Source organism: Sinohyriopsis cumingii, chromosome 19, assembly GCF_028554795.1.
Source record: "Sinohyriopsis cumingii isolate HCF-2022 chromosome 19, ASM2855479v2, whole genome shotgun sequence".
NCBI classification, from domain to species: domain Eukaryota; kingdom Metazoa; phylum Mollusca; class Bivalvia; order Unionida; family Unionidae; genus Sinohyriopsis; species Sinohyriopsis cumingii.
In genome coordinates, this window is record NC_142979.1 from 15942731 (window position 1) to 15969978 (window position 27248).

The 27248-nt window shown below is 38.5% G+C and overlaps 1 protein-coding gene across 1 annotated transcript in view; it reads right to left on the bottom strand.

Annotated features, from left to right (window-relative positions):
• LOC149775181 (corrinoid adenosyltransferase MMAB-like) overlaps positions 1–27248 on the bottom strand; it is a 39888-nt gene continuing 12640 nt past the window's right edge. Inside the window, exons 4-9 of the mRNA XM_089944428.1 lie at positions 26107–26164; positions 21815–21887; positions 20156–20253; positions 17964–18028; positions 6342–6401; positions 1–954 (exon numbers count right to left, since the gene is read on the bottom strand). Of these exons, the coding sequence (XP_089800554.1) occupies positions 855–954; positions 6342–6401; positions 17964–18028; positions 20156–20253; positions 21815–21887; positions 26107–26164 (454 nt within the window). The 3' untranslated portion in view covers positions 1–854. The remainder of the gene's footprint in view (positions 955–6341; positions 6402–17963; positions 18029–20155; positions 20254–21814; positions 21888–26106; positions 26165–27248) is intronic.

Below are 27248 nucleotides of genomic sequence, written 5' to 3' on the forward strand. Positions count from 1 at the left end.
CTATTTTCCAAGTTTATTAAAATCAAACAAGAAAGATGGCTTCCAGCGTGGCAACAAGTTCAGCCAATTGGATATGCATGGATAGCATTCATTACTGAAGTAGTCAAAGATATTGATGATAGATGCACATATTCGAAGCCTGATTAAAAGTGCATCACAGATGTGGCCAATAGAGTTGTAATGAACTGTATCAATCAGATGCAGGAGTAACTTGTTAATATGCATGGACTTCATTCAGGAACTCCTTTTGGATCTTCATGATATAGGAAATCATTCCAAATTTAATGAAAATCAATGAAAAATGAGGCCTCCAGAGTGGTAATGATCTCAGTCAATCAAACACAAGATCTCATTAATGAGAGTGGATCCTGATCATTGTTTATCAAACTCTGATGAGAAATACAATCTCCATACAGGTCACGTCAGCCAGTCATATGTACGATCACCACATTAGTATGCTGGGATCTTGCTCATTGTCAAACTTTTCTGAGATTTTGATGATACAGCCCATATATCAAGTCTGATTAAAACTTGATCAGAAATATGGACTCCTGACATGTAACAAGCAATTGGAAATATGGACTCCTGACATGTAACAAGCAAACGGAAATATGGACTCCTGAGATAACAAGCAATGTTTGACACAATGATGACATGGCAAATGTAGGTTCATACAATAAGCTAACTTGGTCTGACTGCCATGCAATAAAAAAATCCAGCATAAATCACATGGAACATAAAATACCATGGTTTGGTGACCCAAGATGCATTACTGTGTTCTTACAGGAAATTTACATAAAAGCACTGGACTAATAATTTAAAAAATGGCAATTACAAATGAAAAAGGGTCATCATCATCTTGAAATCTCTCCTTCTACTCTGTGATAGATCTTTTCCTTTTGCCCTTCTCTGAACGCTGCCAGTCTAGCCACTGTAAAAAGGTAGTCACTCAGTCTGAACATGAAAGTGGAAATTACACAACGGTTTTACACACAAGATGGATTTTAATATAGTTCTGTTAACATCATATTGTGAACATAAACACTGTACGGCATAACTCGTAGTATTTTGACAGGGCAACGTTGAAGACTGCATTTTGTGACAATGAGAATCTTACAAGTGTGAAATAAAAAGACTAGTGAGTACCTGCAGCCCCATAAAAAGTTAAATTTTGCCCTGTTCAGTGGTATTACCATCTTGAGATATTGTTCAGTGGTATTACCATCTTGAGATATTGTTCAGTGGTATTACCATCTTGAGATATTGTTCAGTGGTATTACCATCTTGATATATTGTTCAGTGGTATTACCATCTTGAGATATTGTTCAGTGGTATTACCTTCTTGAGATATTGTTCAGTGGTATTACCATCTTGAGATATTGTTCAGTGGTATTACCATCTTGAGATATTGTTCAGTGTTATTACCATCTTGAGATATTGTTCAGTGGTATTACCATCTTGAGATATTGTTCAGTGGTATTACCATCTTGAGATATTGTTCAGTGTTATTACCATCTTGAGATATTGTTCATTACAGACTGCACAGGCACAGGTACCTGACATTTTATGAATGTAGTATTTTGATGAAACTTGTTGAAAAGGACTCACATTAGTGATAGCTTTTACATACCATATTATCTGTATTGTCATACCAGTAATTTACATAGATCTATTACATATGCATACAAAATCCTCTGTTTAGCAATCTCAACTTTACAAGGGGACGTGTTTTAGATGACTGAGAAATAAAGATGTCAAAAGTTTTGAAAAAGTCGCCTGGGTACCCAATCAAAGGGAAATTATATTAAACGTGAACCTGAACATTTTTGTTGTAAGTTAATACTTGTCAATCCCCCGAGAGATATAAGCATTATTATTACTAATATCAGTGACAAAAATAGCGCAATCTGAGCATAAAGAGTAATCTGTATATTACATGCCTTAATTACAGAAAGCAATATGAAAAACACACATTTATTTTTGATAATTAGCTGGATCGGGATTAAAATTCATGTCACAGATTGGTTAATTCCAAATGGATTAGTACGAGAATATAAGCACAACAAAATGATAAATTATTTATAGATAACATTCACTTTAACTAGTCTACATCACATGCTTCTCTTTCGCTGAAAGGTGTTAAAGTCAAGTCCACAAATTCTTAATGATGTATTACATCACTGGCAAATTACTCTGTCAAAATTTGTAAAACACTATTGATTTGTCCTTTTCCAATGCAACATATTCTTCAGTGTAACAAAACCACTCTCTTTTAACATATTTTAATCATATAACATCCACGAGTCACACCGATAAAGCCTGTTTCACTTCATATTGGGTGCCATGTTGTTTTTATTAACATAGACTGGCCTGTTACTTAATTGTGCATCAAACTACAATGAATCTGTAAAGGCTATTCCATTTAAACATACCACTACCCCACGGACGGCAAAATAAAAAAACTTCCATGCATGGTCATCAATAAACAATAATCGCTTCTGTGCCATGTCATATCAAAAGATCAAAAGATGCATGGTCATGTGTGTCCAAAATTCACTGCTATGACTGGTGGTGGTAGAAAAAAATCACTTCTATGGGTGGTCACCCATTTTTGAATGTGCCTTCCCCCCCCCCCATGGGTATGTTTAAATGGAATAGCCATAACATAGTTTCAAATTTAAGAAACCCGTCTATTTTCTTGAAAACATATGTACAGTTACTTTAAACAGAAATAAGGAAACTGTTCAATGTATGTAGCCAAATGGTCACATGTGTCGAAAATACAAGATCAGTCGACAAAGGTCTACGATGGATCAATGTCTGTGAAATAAATGGGATCAACTCGGGGCAAAGTGCAAAACACACACTTCACTTATTATTGGGAATAAGAATTACTAAGTAATCAGCAAGTGACATCATCTTTGTGTTCACGGAAAGAATGATGTTGTATCTATGTATAAAAAAGTGTGTGTGTTTGTGTGTAGATGGGTGAGTAAGAAAAACAAGTCAATCAAACTGATATCTGAAAACTTTGGGTAGCTACAGCCCATTTAACCACTGATCATAATCACCACACTCACACTTCACGCTTTCATGAAGTCTGCCTTCCAGAATATTTCTGCAATAACTGCAGTGTGTTACAAATCAGTGGCGTAGCCCCTAAACATACCACTTGGGAGCTGAATATTGGACTACGTCATGAATCAAAATGGTGGCTCTAATTATTCAAAGCATGGTTAAGATTTTGTTCAAAATAACTTGACGTCTTGCTAAACATCATTATTGAAAAGATTTCCTTAATTAAAATATAAATCCATGATATGACACAAAAATCGACTAGATATCTATATGTCCTAAACTATACATAATAATTATCAGTAAGTAAATAGTTGTAAAGCTGCATTAAAGTAATGCCACTCAATACAGAGGTCAATTATGTCCTGTCCCCAGAGTGCCTTTTATATACAGGTTTTCCTTTATGGATATGTGCATGCATCTACCTCTACAAGGAATGGAAATACATGTTTAGTGTCTGCAGCTTGTATGTTATTCTAACACCTGTTTATTGCATTTTGATCAATAAAACTTGCTTTAAGTAATTAAAGGGTCACAAAATGAAATGGGGGGGGGTAGGATGGTGCAATACTGTTGCAATGAAGACTAGAAATTTCCCAATTTTTTTAGAACATTGTGCAACTATTAAGGTTTTTTATATTCAAACTATCTAAGGTCTATTTCAGAATTAAATTTAGAAGGGTACTTTTTCATAGACACCACCACTCAACAAGTATTTGCTGAGCAAGTCAAGATAAGAGTTTGTATTACCTCAACCATTTATTATTAGTGTCTCCTTGCATAATGTTAGTTCAGCTCTAACAGCCTCTAACACAAGAAATGACAGAAGGTCAATCTGGTTTGCCTGTTCACTGCTTTTTGTCTAACATTGAAAATAACGTGGTTACATAACAACTTATAAAAAGAATGATGTAGGAAACATCCTTAACATGTTTCATAAAAAGCATACATGCAACTAGTAATTTGCCAATAAACCCCAAACTGTACAATGGAGTTAAACTGTCAAACAAAGAAGACATAAATGTAAGAAACGGTGACTGCCACCATCACATGTGGTAAATGAGAATAATGCAAGAACACATACCTAAAGTTTGAGACTAGCCATTAATATCAAACAATTACACCATGGATCACATAAACATAAAAAAATAAGTGTAAAGTAATTACTGTGACCTACATTCTGGCACGGCTAAGGATGATGCAAGAAGCATATTAACTCTCTTCCATCTAGATGTTGATACCATGCCTCTAACTGGAGATCTGCCAGGAGAACCTGTGCTAGTATAGAAGGATGCAAGGAACATTGAATATCAACAGCTGGAGATTTGCCATTAAGATAAAAACTTTTTAAGACAGGCTTATTTCAAAACTGCCATTGTAAAGCCTCTGCTGAAGAAACCAACAGTAGACCATAACGATTCAAAGAACTACCGCCCAGTTTCTAATCTCCCATTCATATAAAAAATCTTAGAAAAGGTTGTTCTATCCCAGCTTGTATCTCATCTAAATTCAAACAGTCTTTTTAGCAATGTACAATCTGCATATCGCCCTTGCTACAGTACTGAAACTACTCTTCTAAAAGTAGTTAATGATATTCTCTCTGCGTTGGAAAGCAGAAAGATTACAGTCCTCACCCTCCTTGATTTGTCTGCAGCATTTGACACAATAGACCATGATATATTACTTCACCATCTCCAGCATGTATTTGGCATTCATGATACAGCCTTACTGTGGTTCAAGTCCTACTTGGTCAACAGGACACAAATTGTATCTGCAAATGGAATACACTCCATCCCAGCTGATCTATGTTGTGGTGTTCCACAGGAGTCTGTTCTTGGACCTGTTCTCTTCATTCTGTACACTCAGTGTCATAGATCATCATCAAGTGTCTCACCAATTGTACGCTGATGACACCCAAATATACAAATCTAGCCACCCAACTGATGTTGATGCTACCATCCAAGGTGTTGATAAAACTGAGACCATTCTGATCACAATACAAAGACTTTCTCAGTCACATCCTTTACCTCAAACAATAAATATCAGCAACACGAACATTAAATTCACACAATCAGTATGAAACCTAGGTGTTACTCTGGACAGTACTCTCATATTGCACCAACATGTCATGAACATATGCAAGGCTGCATATCTTGAGCTGAGACACATCAGCTCAATTCGCAAATATCTTTCAGTTGATGCCACTAAAACACTTGTGTTCATTAGTACTTTCAAGACTGGACTATTGTAACTCAATTCTGTCTGGTTCATCTCAATATCTGCTCCAGAAACTTCAGAAAGTTCAAAATACAGCTGCTCGGATCATACTTAGAGTACCACGACCAGAGCACACCTCCCTGCTGCTCTGTACCCTACACTGGGTATCCATTCAATCCAGAATCAAATACAAAATTTGTTCTATTTGCTACTTTTCACTGTCGGACTCTAGTCCAATATACCTATCCAACCTCACCCATGTGTACACACCAGCAAGATACTTACGCTTCTCTTCTGACAATCGTATACTCATTATTCCCACTATGAAAACTAAGTCATATGGACAGCGTTCTTTTTCATACCTGGGCCCAGCAACGTGGAATGAATTGCCCACTGAACTTAGACACAAAGACACAGTGATCACATTCAAGAGGGCTCTCAAAACTCACTTATTTCGACTGCAAGAACAAACCTAAAGACCTAATAATGTTTCCTACCTTAAATATTCTCAGCATGTTTTTTTTTTATGTTTTCTAATTTCATGGTGTTTGTTTTTGTAATCATATTATATGTTTTTTATCTTATAGGTGTTGTCTAATGTTGCAAAGCGCTTAGAGCTTCTAAAGATTAGGTGCTATACAAAGTCCTCATTATTATTATTATTAGGCTGTAAGCAACATTCATGAACTGTAAGGGAAGATGACCTATACTAGGATGGTTCAAAATCATAGAAGAAAATCTTGGACCAAATTCTACATAAATTATATATACCACACCTATGAACATAATGGATGACAAAATAGTTACATTTGGGTTCAAATTTAATAACCAAGTCAACTGTGTAAGTAAAAGGTCAATGTGACCTACTTTTCTGTACTGCAGATCAAACTGATATAAGGAACAAAATCCAAGTTCCAAAAGAATTAGGTTGGCAATAGTTAAGTAAAAATGAAAAAATGTTAAACTAATAACTAGACTGTAGATGATGCAGACAATGCCAATCATGTCAGGGCAGTTATACCCTACACTTCATACAATAATCTTTGTACCTGTTAAGGTATCTCAATGTCTCTGATTCCACCTCACCGCTTCTCACAAGGGGAGTAATTCTGCAAAAACAATTATAAAGAATATTCACAGCAACAAATATAGTATCTATCGGCAATTCATCATAATAACAAATGTATTTTACTAGTCCAAAATTATATTCAGAATGGATAAAAAGTGTAACTTATGTATATACATGTGCCCTGCCATTCTGCTTCTTTATACAAAAAGTGCTTTATGAAACTAAGTTGAGCTGTAATAAATAAATTGTTACAAATCAGTATTAATTACATGGTATGATATCCCTACAGTACACAGACCACAGGTTTTCTGGAATTGTTACTAATTTGTTCCAAATAAAAGCAGGTTCTTGGAGTGGTTTACTTCATAAGGCCATATGAGACTACAAACATATTTGTTACCTAAAAGTGTTTGTATGGAAAGGATGTTCAGCTATCATTTCTTTTGAAAACTGAAACTGAAAATAACTCCAATCTCATGCTCTCTTGAACATAGTGAGTTGCCTGTCAAAAAAAGATACACCAAATAGCTAGCAATAGTTGCAAATCAGCAAAATTCTTATCCATGTGAAAATGAATTTATAAATGAAAGGTGTGTGTGTGTGATTAGGATTTTTAATGCAGCTTTAACAATTTTTCAGTCATATTGCTACGATGTCTGCAGTGTGGCAGTTTATAGTGATGCCTAGCACTGAGGCATCATGCCGCAGACATGTAGCATGATGTCCCACCCAGTCACATTATCCTGACACCAGGCCGACCAGTCCTAACACTAGCCTCTTAATACTGAGTGCCTAGCAAGGCAGCAGTTAGTACCATGTTTGTAAGTCTTTGGTATGACTCGGCCAGGGTTCAAACCCACAACCTCCCACTTCCAAGGCGGACACTCTAACCACTAGGCCACCAGAGCAGTCCAAATGAAAGGAACATCGACACAAATGTTGTATATCATATATACTTGCTTATAAGACCAACTACAAAAACAACATGCACCCAGATCAGCTGGTGCATTATGTGCTGGCAGATCTTGGTCTGTACAGTTTGCAACTGCACTCAACTTTTAAGCAAGTATATACAGTACTATAAATTCACTACTATTTGTAGGTACCAGTTTTTGTAGGGTACCATTTTGTAGTGTGAAAATCTGTAGTGTGCCAGTTTGTAAGGTACCAGTTTATAGGATACCAGTTTGTAGTGTACCACTTTGATAGATACCAACTTGTAGGTCACCAGATTGTAGGGTACCACTTTGTAGTGTACCAATTTGTAGGGGACCAATTTTAAGTTTTATAATTAGAACAGTCCAACAATTTATAGACATAATTGAAAGCAAAGCAACGAAAACAAAAGAGGTCCAACCTATATGTCGTCAAATTTCAGTAAATATACAAGCAAAATGTCATTTTTCAAAATGCTGTAAAATCTGACACTTAAGTAAACTAAAATTTGTTTGAACAGAGCAAGTTATCCAGGTCCATATTTTTGACATGATAATGTGGGTGGCCGCTATCAACTAATATAAACAGATCATTCATTATCCATATATCCAGCTTGTGCCTTTTCCAAGTTAAAAGAAATGGTAATTATATATGACCTCTTTACGAATGCTCTAATAAATACTCAAGTCTGGTAGTAGTTAGTTGGACTCCAGATACCAGAGCTGTCTATTACGTATCATCCTTTCATTGTTTCAAATACAGTTAGAGCATGTGTGTTGGGGGGGGGGGAATTATCTTTTTTCACTCTTGGTTTGGGTGGCAGCTCACATACCCAGTAGGTTTTGGTGATGTGACATTTCAAGACTGTGAACTTTCTTTAACCTTCCGGCCATTTAATGTCTGCCTGGCTACAGACAGTACTTAGGCAGGCTTTTTCTCCACTTTAGCTGTTTCCTGGCCTCAGTAGAGCTCATCTGTTTCTCCCTCTGGATCTCATTCTCAAGTTTAAACTTAGACCAGTCTCATGAGTACAAGAACTCTCCTCCCTTCACACAAGAAACTATCTATGTGCAGGATGATCCATAATGTCACTCCTGCCCACATCTGCAGGATGATTCATCATGACAGTCCTACCCACATCTGCAGTATGATTCATCATGACAGTCCTGCCCACATCTGCAGGATGATTCATCATGACAGTCCTACCCACATCTGCAGTATGATTCATCATGACAGTCCTACCCACATCTGCAGGATGATCCATCATGACAGTCCTACCCACATCTGCAGTATGATTCATCATGACAGTCCTACCCACATCTGCAGTATGATTCACCATGACAGTCCTGCCCACATCTGCAGGATGATTCATCATGACAGTCCTACCCACATCTGCAGTATGATTCATCATGACAGTCCTGCCCACATCTGCAGGATGATCCATCATGACAGTCCTGCCCACATCTGCAGGATGATCCATCATGACAGTCCTGCCCACATCTGCAGTATGATTCATCATGACAGTCCTACCCACATCTGCAGTATGATTCATCATGACAGTCCTGCCCACATCTGCAGGATGATCCATCATGACAGTCCTGCCCACATCTGCAGGATGATCCATCATGACAGTCCTGCCCACATCTGCAGCATGATTCATCATGACAGTCCTACCCACATCTGCAGTATGATTCATCATGACAGTCCTGCCCACATCTGCAGGAAGATCCATCATGACAGTCCTGCCCACATCTGCATTATGATTCATCATGACAGTCCTGCCCACATCTGCAGGATGATCCATCATGACAGTCCTGCCCACATCTGCAGTATGATTCATCATGACAGTCCTGCCCACATCTGCAGGATGATTCATCATGACAGTCCTGCCCACATCTGCAGTATGATTCATCATGACAGTCCTACCCACATCTGCAGTATGATTCATCATGACAGTCCTGCCCACATCTGCAGGATGATTCATCATGACAGTCCTGCCCACATCTGCAGGATGATCCATCATGACACTCATCTGCTGCAGACTCATTTTCTCTTCCAGCCATCTTTGCTGCAGCCATATTTCTGTCAGTTAACGAACCGCAAAGGATTAATGATGGAAGGGTCAACAGGAATATTCAATAACTTGGCTTTGATCAAATTAGTGCATCAAAGGTTAACTATTTGTGGAAATCAACTTGGCATATGTTGATTCATTTTGCTAGGGAGACATTCTAAAATCTGAGATTTTCATGCACCTTAGTCTCGCTGCAGCCATCCGAATCCACATAACACTTCTTGATGAGATGAGGAATTTGTTCTGAAATACCTTAATGGGTATCTCTATAGATTACTCTTGGGAAAGTAGATTGTCAGAGTGAACTCTGCATCTATCCTTTGTAACTAAATCCAAACTCTTCATGACTCTGTAGTCAAGCTCTTAAAGGTTCTAGTTATCAGGAAAGGTTTTCATCACTAGATAATAATCAGACATCCTGACCAATTTCCTCAACTTGGACCAGTTTTCTCCTCCAAGTCACTGAATGAATCAGTCCAGACTCTCTGCAGACCAGGTCTCACACTACTGGTTGAAGTTTTGGTGTGTTTTCCCATTTGAAAGCAAATTTTTAGTAAATTATGTTTCTCCGAGAATACTTACCCGATCACATTAACGTTAGGGATATAAGCCTGCTACCTCTCAAATCCAGCCCTACTAAAAGACGAAAATTTGTTTTTTCTGTCTATCTCATATAGACCAAAGGGCAATAACTCTTGTCCCTTACCTCCCCTTGCCACCGCCAGGTGTCACTAGTTTTTTAAGCTGAGCGATATATATTATATGAGGATGCTCGCATAGCGGGGTGGTTGGGAGGGTTTTTAAGTAATGTGATCGGGTAAGTATTCTCGGAGAAACATAATTTACTAAAAATTTGCTTTCTCCTTCAAATACGTTCCACGATCACATTAACGTTAGGAGAATAGGTAATAGGAGGGAATGCTGAGCATCCTACCTCCACCCCGGGTACCTTCTAGGGAATGATGGCTGGATTCCCCATTTGAAAGATAACCCGTTCTCCTAATTTCATCAGCAACACAGCCTAGGGTCCCGTGATATGTGACCCCTATATACGGTTAAGAAGATAGTTATTGAAATCTTCTTACCTACGAAATTTCACTGGCGAATCCAGTGAAGCTGATAGGCTGTGCTGATTGTTTTAAATGGGTCTGGTGGTCATCTGGGCTGCCGACACCGGACCTACCAGATTCAAGGTTTGCCTCTGCGAAGCCAAATCTCTGAGATAAAAACTGGAGAAGGTTGACTCTGCATGCTAGCCAACAGCTTCTATTATATCTCGGATCGAAATGCTGCATTTGAATGCAAGGCTTGCCAAGATTGCTCTAATCTCATGAACTGTAATCTTCATGAGGCGACTCTGATCTTGTGAGACCTCAGAGTATGCTGAGCATATAACCCACTTCAGCCATGAAGCAAGGGCTTGAGGGGTGATATCCCGTTTACCAGCTTTGACCGGAAGAAAGATGCACTTACGTGTGTCCCGACACGTCTCTGTGCGTTTTAAATAGTGCTTGAGTGCACTAACAGGATCTTGCATGGCTGTTGCTCTTGACTTATCTATGGAAGAGAGCGAGTGAATGATGATTCTTTGATTGCTATGGATGGTAACCTATTTTTGGCTACAAAGCCTGGTTGCGTCAGGAGGACCACCGAACCATCTGATCTGAACTGAAGAAAGTTCGGGTCACTGGAAAGGGAATGTAACTCGCTCACCCTGCATGCTGAAGCTAAGAAACATGTTTTGTATGATAGTAGCTTTAACGAAGTGTGGGCTAAAGGTTCAAATTTGTCTGAATTGAGCCATGTTAAAACCCAGGACAGATTCCATTTTGGAAACAGGGTGAGGGATTTTGGTCGATTGACATCAAAATTGGCTAAAAGATCTGATAGATCTTTGTTATGCCCAATATCACATCTATCATGATGGCAGAATGTGTCTGATATCATGGAGCGGTAGCCTTTCATAGTAATTGGGGCCAACTGTTTCTCCTCGAAAAGCCAGAGAAAAAAGTCGGCCAGTTGAGGGATTGAGACACTCAAAGGGACGATGTAATTGATATGGCACCAGTCCCTGAAAACATGCCACTTTCCCTCGTAAGATTTCAGAGTGGAGGGCCTTCTTGCTCTTGAGATTCTCTCCACAATCGAAGGTTTAAACTGTTTGTCTCGCAAGGCTGTCTGGACAAGAGCCAAGCGTGAAGAAGAAGACAGTCTGGGCAGGGGTGGAACACCCGTGACCGCAGTTGTTTGAGAAGATTTGGGCTGGTTGGAATCTTCCTGGGTAGATCTATCGCTAGATCGAGTAGATCGGTGACCCAGGACTTGTTCCATCTGAGAGGGGCAATCAGAATCATCCGACAGTTCTGACCCCTTAACCTCTGGATTATTTTTGGTACCAAAACCGTGGGAGGGTAGGCGAATGCCCACAACCCCTCCCAGCTGATTGGCATAGTGTCCACTGCCCAAGCTTCTGGGTCTGGAACCGGAGAGACGAAGATGGGCAACTTGCGATTCCATCTTGTCGCAAAAAGATCGATCATCGGATGCCCCCCCAGTGTGCAAATCCAAAGAAAGACTGATTGATAGAGTGACCATTCCGTGTAAATGACTTGACCCTTCCTGGATAGAGTGTCGGCCAAGACATTGAGTCTGCTGGGAATGTGTCTGATTTGTACGTTGATGTGGAGGTTGTTGCACCAACGTAGAAACTGCCAGATCAGAATGCACAGGTCTGGTGATTTGGTGCCCCCTTGTTTGAGCAGGTAAGTCACCACCACAGAGTCGTCTGACATAATGAGGACAGTTTTTCGTGAGAGTTGATCCTTCCAGAAATGAAAGGCATTGATGACAGCCCTCATTTCTAAAAGGTTGATGTGGAGAGGCCTCTCCCCTGGCTCCCACGTGCCGCTGACTGTAGCGAAGTCTGGCAACAGGTGGGCACCCCAACCGTAGGTACTGGCGTCGGTACATACCATTATCTCTGCTTGGGGCATCTCCAGAGGAATCCCCGTGGACAGCCAACCGGGGTTGTGCCACTGACACAGGAATGATCGTATCTCGGGCGTGATCATTATTGTTTTATTGAGAGGACTTAAAAAAGGGGCGCCATTGTGCCAGTAATGTCATTTGTAAGGGACGCATAAAAAGACGGCCAAGCGGGATCAAGTCCGCCGCCGCATTGAATAATCCGAGGAGTTGCAAGAATTCTCTCGCTGAAATCCACGTCCTGTTGGAAACGGACTCGACGAGTTCGACGATCCGGATTACGCGAGCGCGAGGAAGCCGTACCAGATTCAGATCGGTGAGAAACTCCATACCCAGATGGACAAAATGCTGGGATGGACGGAGATCGGACTTTTTCCAGTTCACGAGAAAGCCTAGATGATCTAAACGTGCTAAAAGATCGTTTCTGCCTTTGAGCAGAATAGAACTTACTATATGTTTCTGGAGGATGTCGTCCAAGTACACTGCCGTCCCTGTAGATGAAGTCGAGCGGAAGAGGGTGACGACACAATCCATAACCTTGGTAAAAGCCCAAGGGCTGATGTTGAGGCCAAAGGGTAGGACCTGGAACTGATAAACCACGTCGCGGTAAGCGAATCGGAGAAATTTCCGTGACGCGGTGTGGATAGGGACTTGAAAATATGCGTCGGTCATATCTAGACTGACGGCATACTCGTCCCGCAAGATGGAAAGACGGATTGATCTTGCCATTTCCATCTTGAATTTCGGTGGTAAAATGTATTGGTTGGGGTGACTCAGGTCGATGATCAGCCTCAACTTGCCATTTGCCTTCTGGATAAGAAACAACCTGGAATAAAACCCCGGCGATTGCGTTTTTTTCTTTTTCACAATCTCCACCTCCCGTTTTTCTATGAGCGACCATATCTCCTGTTGTAGAAAGGTATCCTTCTCCCAATCGGACGGTACGTCCATGAAGGGGGCCCCGAGTGGCCGAGTGGTCTAAAGCGCTCTTCGTTACGGATCACTGCCATCTCACCTCTGTCTGCGGCGGTTCGAGTCTAAGATTCAGCCAATGTGGGCATGTGAGAAAGCTTGCCAGTAGCTTCTCGTGGGTCGGTGGTTCTTTCCGGGATTTTCCGGGTTCTTCCTCCACCATTAATACTGGCCGCCATGTATAGCCTATCGTGCTGAAAAATGGTGTTAAACCCCACAATACAATACAATACAATACGTCCGTGAAGAGGGGAGAGGAGGACAGGGGAGGGGGTTGGATAAATGAAATCCGAAGCCCCTCTGAAATGACCTGGATCACCCAATCGTTCTGAGGAAAAAAGGTGGTCCAGTGGTCCTGAAATTGCAGGAGGCGGCCGCCCACAGGTAGGCTGTCTGCGGGTGGTGGGGAGGGTATGTCAACTTTTAGAGTTAGGATGCTTGAAGACGGAGAAACTTTGTTTCTTACCGCCTCTGTATGGTTGCCTCCTAGCTTGATTAGACTGTTGTCTCCTGGCATTGGGTTGGGATCTATACTGCACATTTGATTGTAAGGATCCCTTGTCCCTGGTCCGCCAATCATCCCTCCGCTGTGGCAGGGGATTTTTTCTAAACACCTGTGAGGGTTGGGCGGCGAGTTGGAGGGGCAGTTCCTGAGCTGCCTGCTTCCGAACTTCTTCAATTTTTCCTCCAAAGAGTAAAGGTGACCCAAACGGAGTCATCCGTAAAGCCAGAGTATGATGGGGCTTGAGCGACGTGGACCGCAGACATGCGTCACATCGTATCAGGTCTAAGTTGGCAGAAGCAGTCAACGCATTAGCCATGGAATGGTGAGCTTCCCTGTTAATAACTCTAGCAATCCGGGCCGTCGCTTCCCAAGCGTGGTCATTGTCGGATTTTTCTGCGAGTCGGATAATGGCTAATGAAGCCAAGTCTAACATTGAAGACGTAGCGACTACGTTCCAAACTAGCTTTGACGTGGCATGGAACACATTTTTGTCCACTTTGTAAAACAGTGGAGCGGACATGTGAACTGCTGGCATATTTTTGTCCGGGGCCGGAAGATCCGTACTGAAGGTGCCTGAATGAGTTTTGTACCAGCAACACGAGAACGTCGCTGGTACTTGGCTTTCTGAAAAGAACGCCTTAGATTCCACGGATCACCTATTCGTCCTGATAGACGATCACTGATCTCCTTAATTTTTGCCGACTGGGGAAGGAGCCGGAAGGACGGCGTCTCTTCCTCCCCATCAAGATCTAGAGACGCCTTAACTTGTAGTCTTGAGTGGCGGTAGGAGGTGGAGGGCATTCTGAAGTTGCCAACACCCTATAAATTTCTTCCACTGCTGCCTTGAAGCCAAACTCAGTCTGTTCCATGGTTGGATCTGTGTATGGCTGATTTGCAGGAGTTTCGTCACCCTCACTGTGTGCCGAGTCGTGTTCTGGAATAGCTTGCATTTCTGGATAGAGCATACCAGGTGGCATAGATGACGCGATTCTGTGTCACTAACTCTCCCTTGTGGATAAGCCGTGAACATATGGACGGCCGGCCCTGCCGGCTGGTTTGTCTGGCTTGTGGTTGGCCTGAATGTTGGCAACGGTCCTGCTATCACCGGTACCGGCTGCTCCAATGGCCTGGCTGGACGGACAGATTTCTCACTAAAATCTCCGCCATAGTATTGGTATGTTGCCAGCGGTACAGCTTGATGGACGGATTTATCACTAAGATCCTCGTAAATCATATTTGGTCGGACCGTTTTAGCAATAGGGTCCCCATGCTGGGAGAGCTGGACGGCCGGTGACATAGAGGTTGTATAATGAAATGGATCCAATGGATCCGGTAAAAACCCCATGCGTCCTGACTTACAGGCCCAAAGGCCATGCTTGGACATGCGGGGGGACTTACGCCCACTGGGCAGCCTAAAATTGGGGGAACATTCCCCCAAAGAGTCAGAAAAAGCTGTGGAAGCGAGCGAGGGAAATAAGGGTAATATCTGGCCTGATGTCAATAGCTGCTTCGTCGTTTCCTGGACCAAACGACGCATCTGTTCAAAGGTGGACTGTTGTACCCTGTCAACATTATTTTCCTCCATTGCCGCTAATGTTACTGTGGCTGACCCTTCTGGAATACATCAGCCCACATTTGCTCTGTCCAAGTATTACACACACTGCATGGTATAGATGATGTACACTTGGTACATAATATACAAGAGTCATGGTTGTCTTCTTTTGCTTTGAACTTTTTGCATTTCATGCATTTGGTTGACATTTCTACTGAAATGACACAAGAAAAGAAAACAAAGCACAAATTAGCAATTCAGCATGTTATTAATTCGCTAATACCACAACTGTTACTAACGGAGTAAGCGAAATTAGTCAGTGTCGCGTTAACTCTTAATTGACAACATGAGTTCAGCGATAGTGTGTATAACATGGTCTTCAGTAGACGAAATCTGTCAAGGGTGACAAAGTCACTCAATTTTGAAAAAATTGTTAAAATAATGTATACAACCTGTTGAAGAATGATTGTCCAACGCAATAAATCCAAATTTAACTTCGGATGGTCCAATTTAACGCTAAGATGGCTTGGATTGTTTGGAGGTATAATGTACGTGATATCAGTACAAGCGAAGCTTAAAAACTAGTGACACCTGGCGGTGGCAAGGGGAGGTAAGGGCAAGAGTTACTGCCCTTTGGTCTATATGAGATAGACAGAAAAGACGAATTTTCGTCTTTTAGTAGAGCTGGATTCGAAAGGTAGCAGGCTTATATCCCTAACGTTAATGTGATCGGGGAACGTATTTGAAGGAGAAATACTATCATGCCATCACTATGCCAGGCCACTATCTGTCAAATATGGTCAAATTCTGTCAAGCAGTATTTCAGCATAAGTTGTTTAAAGTATTTTTTTCTCTTCTTAGTGAACATCTTTAATAGTGGATTGACATCACTTGTATATAACTAAAGGTCTTTATGCCAGGATGCTTTCTATCAAGTTGTGTCACATTCTATTTGAAAGTTCAAGTCATTTAAAGCTTTCTATTTTTAGTAACAACAGGCACATTTGACATCAGTTTAGCATTATTTTTATAAATCTAAAAGGTCTTCCTCATTGGATGCTTTCTGTCAAATAAGATCAAATTCAGTGATTTTGAGAAAAGGTCATTCAAAAGTTTTCAAATATTTTTTAATGGCAAACATATTTGATGGTGGACCAGCATCGTTTGTGTAAACTTGAAAGGCCTTTATGCAGTGATATTCTGTGCCAACATTTGTTGAAACTGGTTTGGTGAGTTGAGAAAATCTGAAACTGGCAACTGTTGATGGATGATGGATCAATTTTTCTATTTTTAGTAATGATAGCAATAGTTGATATCAGACTGGCATCATTTCTTCAAACCATGATGCTTTCTGTTTATTCTTTTGAAATCCTGTTAAGCAGTTATTTTGAGAAGACATTTAGAGGTTTTCGTATTTTTTACAATATGGTTAAAATAAATATCTACTTATAATAAGTTGATCTGATAGGCACGGATAAAGGTTCTTGTTTTGTTAATCTTTGGAATTCCCAGACAATAATTCTTACTAACCTAAAAAAAAAACAATCGCATTTCATCTCAAGGATGCTTTTTGTTAGAAACAATGACATTTTTTCACTTGAATAAATGTAAAAGCTAAAATCTGAGTGGTGGATCCAAAGGAAAACAGAACATGGCATTGGCCTTGTATCAGTGTTCTTCAGATCTTCATTATGTCAGAGATCTCAATATTTAATCAAATGGCATATTTTTAGTAATGGGGGCCAGGCATATTATTAGTAATGGGGGCCATGCATATTTTTAGTAATGGGGGACATGAATATTTTTAGTAATGGGGGCCAGGCATATTTTTAGTAATGGGAGCCATGCATATTTTTAGTAATGGGAGCCATGCATATTTTTAGTAATGGGGGCCATGCATATATTTAATAATGGTGGCCATGCATATTTTTAGTAATGGGGGCCAGACATATTTTTAGTAATGGGGGCCATGCATATTTTTAGTAATGGGGGCCATGCATATTTTTAATAATGGTGGCCATGCATATTTTTAGTAATGGGAGCCATGCATATTTTTAGTAATGGGGGCCATGCATATTTTTAGTAATGGGGGCCATGCATATTTTTAATAATGGTGGCCATGCATATTTTTAGTAATGGGGGCCAGACATATTTTTAGTAATGGGGGCCAGGCATATTTTTAATAATGGGGGCCAGATGTATGTTTAGTAATGGTGGCCAGGCATATATTTAGTAATGGGGGCCAGACATATAATGGGGGCCAAAAATATTTTTAGTAATGGGGGCCGGGCATATTTTTATTAATGGGGGCCAGGCATATTTTTAGTAATGATGGTCATATCTGGTGGTAGATTAGTCATCATCTCTGTCATATGTGAAAATAGGGAAACCTCAGTACATAAAAAAAATTAATTTGGTCCAAAAGACTTTTGATCTAGAAAGATTTTAGTGTAAATGAATTTACATTAGTTTTCCTTGAATATAAAATGTGCATCAATACAAAGACAAACCATTTTTATGTTCTAGTACATAACAGAAACTTCATACAGGTAATTAGGCAAATAACATTTGTACAAACCTTCGTTCAGCTCTTCTGCATATGGATCTGGCAAGGTGTAAAGTTGTGGCTGATTTTCCACCAGACTGGAACAAATACAGGTAGTATAATCATTACTCTATTCTTCTATTTTCTTTTTCTTTCTTTTCTTATGAATCAAGAATCATTTGATAAGGCAGTTTTACCTTGCTATAGATCTGGCCCAAATTTTCCCCCCCAAATTGAGAATTTGAAAATCCTTTTTGATCAATTGGCAACAATTTATTTTCCTAGCAAGTACCAAACAAGGTCATAACATTTTAAAAAATAATTCAGGAAAATTGGAAGGAATGAGGAATTCCTCAACTTTTTTCCCAAGAGAAAACAATTCTCAAGTGTATACTTCATACAGTTGTTCATAAGCAATGTTCAACTGCAAACAACACAGACCCTGATATGCCATTGCATAATACACTGACAGATCAGTATGTATTTTGTTTGTTCCACCAATTATTCTATTCAAGCAATGTTCAACTGCAAACAACACAGACCCTGATATGCCATTGCATAATACACTGGCAGATCAGTAAATATCTTGTTTGTTCTACCAATTATTCTATTCAAGCAATGTTCAACTACAAACAACACAGACCCTGATATGCCATTGCATAATACACTGACAGATCAGTATGTATTTTGTTTGTTCCACCAATTATTCTATTCAAGCAATGTTCAACTGCAAACAACACAGACCCTGATCTGCCATTGCATAATACACTGGCAGATCAGTAAATATCTTGTTTGTTCTACCAATTATTCTTATCAAGCAGCATAGAGACAGATCTGCTTATAAATGAGCATATATGGTAATTGTTAATGTATAAACTTATTTTTCATTCCTTATACTTTCTCTACATATTAGAAAAATCAAAAGTATTGTTAAAAGTATCATAAAAGACCCTGTAAAATCTCCATTTGAAAGGAAAAATGTGAGAAATTTAGTGAAACCAATGTCAGGTTACTTAACATCATGGAATTGTCAAACCACTGATCAGATTTAGTCTTGACATTTCAAAATAATGATTGGTTCATTTGCTGTATTTAAAATAATCAAACTCTGGACACAAAGAACTCCACATATGAAAATAGTCATAAAGCATGATAACTTGAAAAAAATAAAACAATCATATTTTTACTGGGCAGAACATATCGATTAAACAAAATCTCAATTACCTATAGTTCTGCTCCAGAGTTATGGTCAAGTCTTAAAAGTGGGGAAAGCACTCGGTAAAGTATTTTGCTCAACCACTCATGCAATGTGGAAAAAATTAATGTACCTACACAAATCTTTCGTCTGCATTGATTGGCATTTCTTTTTCTCTTATCAGTATTGGAAAAACCATGTGCTACATGAAGCAGGTGGCTTATGAAAATAACTGCTAGTGTCTGCTAGAGAATGTACTTGAAATAACATGTCAAAAGTACATTAAATTTGTATGTTGTTGTTTTTGTGGGGTTTAACGCCATTTTTCAGTACACGATAGGCTATACATGGCAGCCAGTATTAATGGTGGAGGAAGAACCCGGGAAAACCCCGGAAAGAACCACCGACCCATGAGAAGCTACTGGCAAGCTTTCTCACATACCAACATTGGCCGAATCCAAGACTCGAACCCACGCAGACAGAGGTGAGATGGGAGTGATCCGTAATGGAGAGCGCTTTAGACCACTCGGGGCCCCAAATTTGTATGTCTTTGAAATACAGAAATTAATATTCATGCAGGCATGACCATTTTCTTAAAGTACACTAATAAAAGTTTAAAATATAAAAATACTAAAAAGGATATTGGCTTATTTTTTTAAACAATTATCTCTGAAGTTTAGAGAGTGATAATAGCCATGCATTGCTAGCAGTCCTCTTTTAGATGAACCATCATAAATTAGACTAGTTATGTACTCTCAACCCCATAGCAATCCTCATCATTTATAATGAAAATAAAGAATGTTGTAGATTCTTTAAAAGTCCCTTATAATGTACACATTTCTTTTTTTATAACAAGGATTATTAGTTGGAAAACTCTTTCAATTTTGAATTCTGTGCAAAAATGCAAAACTCTGGCACTGAAATAATGCAAGTCTGCTTAAAATTGATGAAAAATTCAAAATTAATAAAACCAGTTTCATTTATTTTTCCATGGGAACAATTTTCATGAAACAATTTACAAAAATCTTACAGGAAGTATGAAATGTTTCAGGGGAGGCAACTCTTCAGTGTGAGTGTCTATCCAATTTTCCAAGGTGGTTACATGTTGAAGGCTAAACTCTGTCTTTTCTGAAAGAAAATTTAAAAAAAACAGCCGATCATGAATGTTGCCACTACAAATATTATGAATCAGCTGAGAAGTAGCATCCTGTCCTTAAAGATACGTGTTTAATTTGACTTTTAAGTTGAGGAATAGTATAATACTTTTAATATAAGGGAACACTTTAATACTTTTCGAATCAGTCTCCAACATGACTCATCTTTGACTGTTTTCATTCTTTGGAATTCCTGTTTCACACATTTATACATTGATTTATTAGACTACATGTTTTACATCTTGTTACGGGCAACACAAGGTAATGTTTTCATCCTTTGAAATTCCTGTTTCACACATTTATACAGTGATTAGTTAGATTACATGCTTCATATCTTCTTATGGGCAATAAAAGGTAATGTTTTCATCCTTTGGAACTGATTAATTAGACTACATGTTTCACATCTTGTTACGGGCAATAAAAGGTAATGTTTTCATCCTTTGGAACTGATTAATTAGACTACATGTTTCACATCTTGATAGGGGCAGTTAACACATTTTATGGTAACTATCAACAGTTCTGAATAACATCTTCCAAAATAATATGAAAGCATTCACTCTTATTAAAACAATCAGCAGGCCGTCACCTTGCATTAGTGCCCATCAACTCTTCTGGTTATACAGACTGTTACTGTAGTCAGGGTGAGGAATACGATAAATCAATGGATTTTAATTATCATAAATATTATGGTTGGTTGGTTGGTTTCAGCATAGTTTTAGTAATACAATGCCAGACTGGACTCGGCTTGTATCAAAGCACTATCATTGGATTATGAATTCAATGCTATACCAACTGAGCTACTACCCAAATTATCCCCCCAATATTTTGGATTCACTGATTTATAAAGATATCGGTATTTGGTTTTTGCACAAAAACGAAGGTTTTGAATGTCATTAGTAGCCAGCACAAGATTCAGAAATTGTGATATCACAGGAATAAAAGTTGGTCCAAGGTAAATTGAGTAACTTGCTGAGTAAAGCATTTTAAATTATAAGATTGAAAATAATGATAATCAACACAAGTCTGAAACAGTTCCATGGTGTCTTATAAGTAAATTCAAAGTCAGAAAAGAGGCATATTTTTTAAAAACTTTGCTAAGGATGTGCAAAACATAATAATAATGCCTGTGAAATTTCATCTCTGTGGAGCTAGTATTAAGCAATCCTTCACAAAAGCTGAAAGAGAAATTTCATCAAAAGTTACTGAAGGAGCTAAGAAATCTTGCAGGTTAAATATAAGTATTAACAAACAAAAGTCTTGAAATTTGGATTTTTCTTCATTTAACAACACTAGCAGGGCAGATAGGACAGATTTTGACAGACAACAATACTGATCGAAAATCTATGGCACAGATATTGATGGACAACAATACTACTAAGACAGCTATGAACAGATCTTGACAGACAACAAAACATATATGACAGCTAAGAACAAATTTTGACAGACAAGGAGGAATACATTTACGTTAGATGATAACAAAAGTGAAAATGAAAAACTGCTTTTTATAAAATAGCATGACTGTGGGAAAGACTTACTACGATGTGCTTCTCTAGCTGAAGTGCTTGGCGTGGCTATGGCAGACCCAACATCTTGCAGGACACACTGAACCTAGAAAAATGTTTTTTTACAACAATATAAATAGAGTACTGTATCAATGAATAATGAATGCAAGCAGTGCTGTATATACCCATAACAAATACCATAGTACCTTATATGAAATACTGTGCCAACATTTTTAGCTTGAAAGAAGGAGGAGAATAAACAGCATTAACTCAATTTTACTTGTACCACATATACTTGTAAGTCAGGTCCAACTGTAAACAGCAGGTTCTTTGTTGTTTGTTCTACAGATTACTCCCAACAAATCGATAGAACCAGATCAGCCAGTGCATTATGCGATGGCAGATCTGGATCTGTGCAGTTTGCAGTTGGACCCAAATTATAAGTGAGCATATAAGATGCATTATGCTGTTAGCAGTAGATGCTATTTATAGACACACTAGCAATCATCAGCCAAAATTAATATGATGAATCAATGATCTTAACCCTTTACCTCATGCAAGCGTCTTTGGATGCCTCTACTCCATTCGCATGGAAATGCCTTTTGACGCCTCTACTCCTTTCACATGGAAGCGCCTTTTGACGCCTGCTGTAAACATCAGCCATTTTAAGCCAGTTTTCGTAGTGCCACTGTTGGGGTAAACCACCCTATTAGATACTACATTCATTTCTGCAAATGACAATTACGTCAGATCACGTGGTCACTGTTTATGCTCTGGTTGATATCTGCTATTTCAAGTAACTGGGTCGTAATCTCCACTCTCCAAAATGGAGGTCGCAGATTTCATTCAGTACTTATGAAGTTTTCACGATTAGAATCACAACTATGAAAGATTCAATAACTTAGGTAAAGGCTCTGATATTGATGTAGGCAGCGATTAGTTTTTATAAATTATCAAATTCAGATGACTTAGTGATGTAGATGCAGACAAAAAACTTGTAAATTTCGAGTATGAGAAATGGCAGCTATGGATGGTAACGCGGCCTCACTGACATGACAGTGAACGAGTTCTCTCAAGATTTTAAAGCACATAAAAAATTCTTCCATGAAAAAAAATTACACAGCTATAAAAATCAGACTTTACTCTTAAATTTTTCCACACATGATTGTACCAAAAACATAAAATGTTAAAATTGCTGTTAAACGTAACATACACTACATTGCTTAACAGTTAACAGGCTTTCCAATGCATATGGAGTCGAATAGGTAACAGGTGTTCTATTTATAGCGCACTGCACTTTGTAACTATGCTCTATGAGGTAAAGGGTTAAGACAAAAAACAAGTAAGAATTAATCAGAATGATATTTTTTTTATTCTTTCCTAATCCAGGGATGATTCTGTTTTATTAATTAGGACTGCCTGGCATCATCAATTTCTGTTGGTGGACCCAGAATTTTTATTTTGAAATATCCCAATCAAAAATTAGAAACTGTTGCTTGCAGGAATTGTTACGGTAACTTGGATCCCTAGTCTCATATTAGGGACTTGCTAGCTGCAGATCCCGTCTCATATTAAGGACTTGTTCTAGAAAACCTGTTTTCCTCATTTTGCAATATAAAAATGCCCAAACGTGCTCACTTTGCAATTTCATAGGTGGCAGCAACATATTTTTATTGCTGAAATCATCCCTGTGATTCCACAAGTGCTGCTCTTCCAGAAATAATTTTTAAAATTATCAACTAAATTTTTATTAGGAATAAGTACAGTGGAACCCCGCTATAATGCGCCCCGCCATAACGCGAATTCGGATATAACGCGGTCGTAGCATGGCTCCCGAAATTTCGTACATTCATTCACACATGAAAAAAAAAAATTTGGAGAAAAGTAAAAAAAACAAAACAAGAAATTAACTTCATTTTGGGCATGAGATTAGTTGTGACTTTTAAAATAATATGATCGTGGCATGGTTCCTGAAATTTAAATTCATTTACGTGTATTTTTATCGGACTGTGAAAATATTTGTTTAACGTACGAGAAATAGTGTGTAAAACGTTTATTATAATTTGGTGGAAGAATTCGCGTATGACTTTTAATAATAAACGATCGGAACTTAACAATTTATCCAGGTTCTTTAAGTGATTTTGGAGAAGTGATCGTGTATGAATTCTAAAATAATACGATATATATAACGTACGAGAAATAGTGTGTACAACGCTTGGCTTCTGAAATTTATCAATTTGAACAGGTTGTGGTGAAGCTCCATATTCTACTCTAGAAGAGAAAACTGGTTTCATTAGGTTTTTGAATTGTTAAGCCGAAGTAAACATTATCGGAAGTGTTACTTATTACGGATCCATGAGTAAAGCCAGTAAATCGTCTTTGTGATTGTCTTCCATGAAATCTGTATACAGTCGTTGCTCAAACAATAGCCGACATGGGCTTCTTATTTAACTGCAATCACAGCCAAGCAGCAGACAAAGCTGTGGTTGATACAAGAGTCGCACAATTTAATAAACATCAAAGGACGAAAGCCGCCAACATGTGTGCTGTGCTTGGCGGTGTGATCAAACAACAAACAGTTGAAAGTAAATAATATCCAATACAGACACCGTATGTAGACCCGGGAATAGCTGCATGCAATGACCGTACGATATCAGACGGCAAGTAAATGGTTTCAATATTTTGTTCATCCTATATTTTACACGACGAATTCAGACTATTACAAAATTATTGAATATTTTAAATCTGTACGATTTTCAATGAAATTACATCCATTATGGATGAACTGCATGCCACGACGGCACGGTAGCATACGGTGTTGATACACTTTTCATGATATAGCGATAGTCTGGTATTATCGGTCAATCTGTATTATCGTTCAAACAAATAAAAATTAGTAAATGTTTTTAATGCACAGTAATAACCTATAAATATATTAGCCATCGATTATTTTGAATATATCTTAATTAATGCATTCCAGTTAATATTCATCTGATGATAAGCCGACTTTTGATCATTGCACATGTATACACGTATATGTTCTCGGAAAAAAAGTTAAATATTGTAAAACCTCGCATTAACGCGACCCCGCTTTTAACGCGATCCGATTTTATGGACCCCGATCATCGCGTTGTAGCGGGGTTCCACTGTATGTATCCTTTATAAAATAGTAGCATCAGAAATTAAGAATATTCCAAAAGTCTTTATGCCATGAGATGGAGCAGTAAAGGTTATGTTCACAAGGTAATGTGATTTTTGATTTTTAATGTAGTTTTAACAATTTTTCAGTCATATCGCTATGATGTCTGCAGTGTGGCAGTTTATAGTCATGCCTAGCACTGGGCCATCATGTCACAGACATGTAGCATGATGTCCCACCCAGTAACATTATCCTGACACCAGGCCGACCAGTCCCAACACTAACCTCTTAGTGTTGAGTGCCAAGTGAGGAAGCTGTTAGTACCATTTTTGTAAGTCTTTGGTATGACTTGGCAGTGGATTGAACCCACGACCTCCCGCATCTGAGGCGGACACTCCAACCACTAGGCCACCAGAGTGGTACATTCACAAGGTAAGCACATGCTTATATTCTAGTAAATACTAATACAAAAGATGCAGGAGTCACATGATGTAAGAGTTAAACCATGACACTGATCTGAGTCCACTACACATTTTCTACATGGCTTTATCACATGAACACAAATGTGACATAATGCATTTGTGCTGATAAATGAGCAAGAAAAAAATGTATACATTTTTTATTTAACAACCCTTCATAGTTTTCAAACTTTAAGAAGACAGCCAGAAAATGTGACATTTATTATTAATACTCCTACACTGAATCAGAAAGAATATGTCGAGGACTTAAGTCTCCACTAAAATGGAGATTCATAAACTAAAAACTTATATTAACTTTATAAGCAGTGGTAGCCAAATAAGTCCTGTTTGGATAAGATTATCAATGGATCTATTAACAAGGAACAATTTAAAATATGATTTGGATTTTTTTCTCAATAAGTACAGAGCAGATGGGCTGCCTTTACTGAGGTTAGACTTCCAGCCATAACTTGAAAATTTTGTAGGTCACATCTCCAGCATCATCTAGAAATTGTGGACAACACTGATGCATACACTAATGTAGAATAACTGAAGAAATCGAGGTTCAGGGGCCATAACTATCTGAATTACAAGCAATATTTGGTAAAACATAATTCACATTATGCCACAAGCATGGAAGGATTGAAATCTCTCCAAACCAAAAATCAGCTAATTTGAGCTATGAAAAGCAAAAGAAAACGTATAACATACTAAAATAAAATACTTACAGTTTCAAGTTGATGAACGAAAGTATGCCCAGCATCTGTGCAATATTCCATTGCCACACTGAAATACAAAGGGAAGATAATAATAATAATAATATGAGGACTTTATAATCTTAAGAAGCTCTAAGCGTTTACAACTTTAGACAACACCTATAACATAAAAAAACATATATAATGATAGTATTACAAAAAACCAACATCATGAAATTAGAAAACATAAAAAACATGCTGAAAATATTTAAGGTTGGAAACATTATTAGGTCTTTAAGTTTGTTCTTGCAGTCACAATAAGTGAGATTTAAGAGCACTCTTGAATGAGATCACTGTGTCTTTGTGTCTAAGTTCAGTTGGCAATTCATTCCACATCACTGGGCCCTAGTATGCAAAAGAACGTTGTCCATATGACTTCGTTTTCGTAGTGGGAATAATGAGTATACGATTGTCAGAAGAGGAGTGCAAGTATCTTGCTGGTGTGTGCACATGGATGAGGTCAGATAGGTATGTTGGACTAGAGTTCGTAAGTGAAACATAGAATGGAGAACAAATTTTGATGCGTCTAAGCTCAAGATATGCAGCCTTGTTTATGTTCATGACATGTTGGTGCAATGTGAGAGAACTGTCCAGAGTGACACCTAGGTTTCGTACTGACTGTGTGAATTTAATGTTAGTGTTGCTGATATTCATTGTTTGAGGTAAAGGATGTGACTGAGAAAGTATTTGTATTGTGATCAGAATAATGTGCAATTTTCCACTGCCACACTGAAATACTAAGGGAAGATGTGCAATATTCCATTGCTACACTGAAATACAAAGGGAAGCTGTGTAATATTCCATTGCCACATTGAAATACAAAGGGAAGCTGTGTAATATTCCATTGCCACATTGAAATACAAAGGGAAGCTGTGCAATATTCCATTGCCACATTGAAATACAAAGGGAAGCTGTGCAATATTCCATTGCCACATTGAAATACAAAGGGAAGATGTGCAATATTCCATTGCCACACTGAAATACAAAGGGAAGCTGTGCAATATTCCATTGCCAAAATGTGCAACATTACATCTTTTGAAGACATTTGTGACACCATGATGCTCTAATGTAAATTACACTGTGCCAAATTGAACATATTGGAATGGAGATATTTT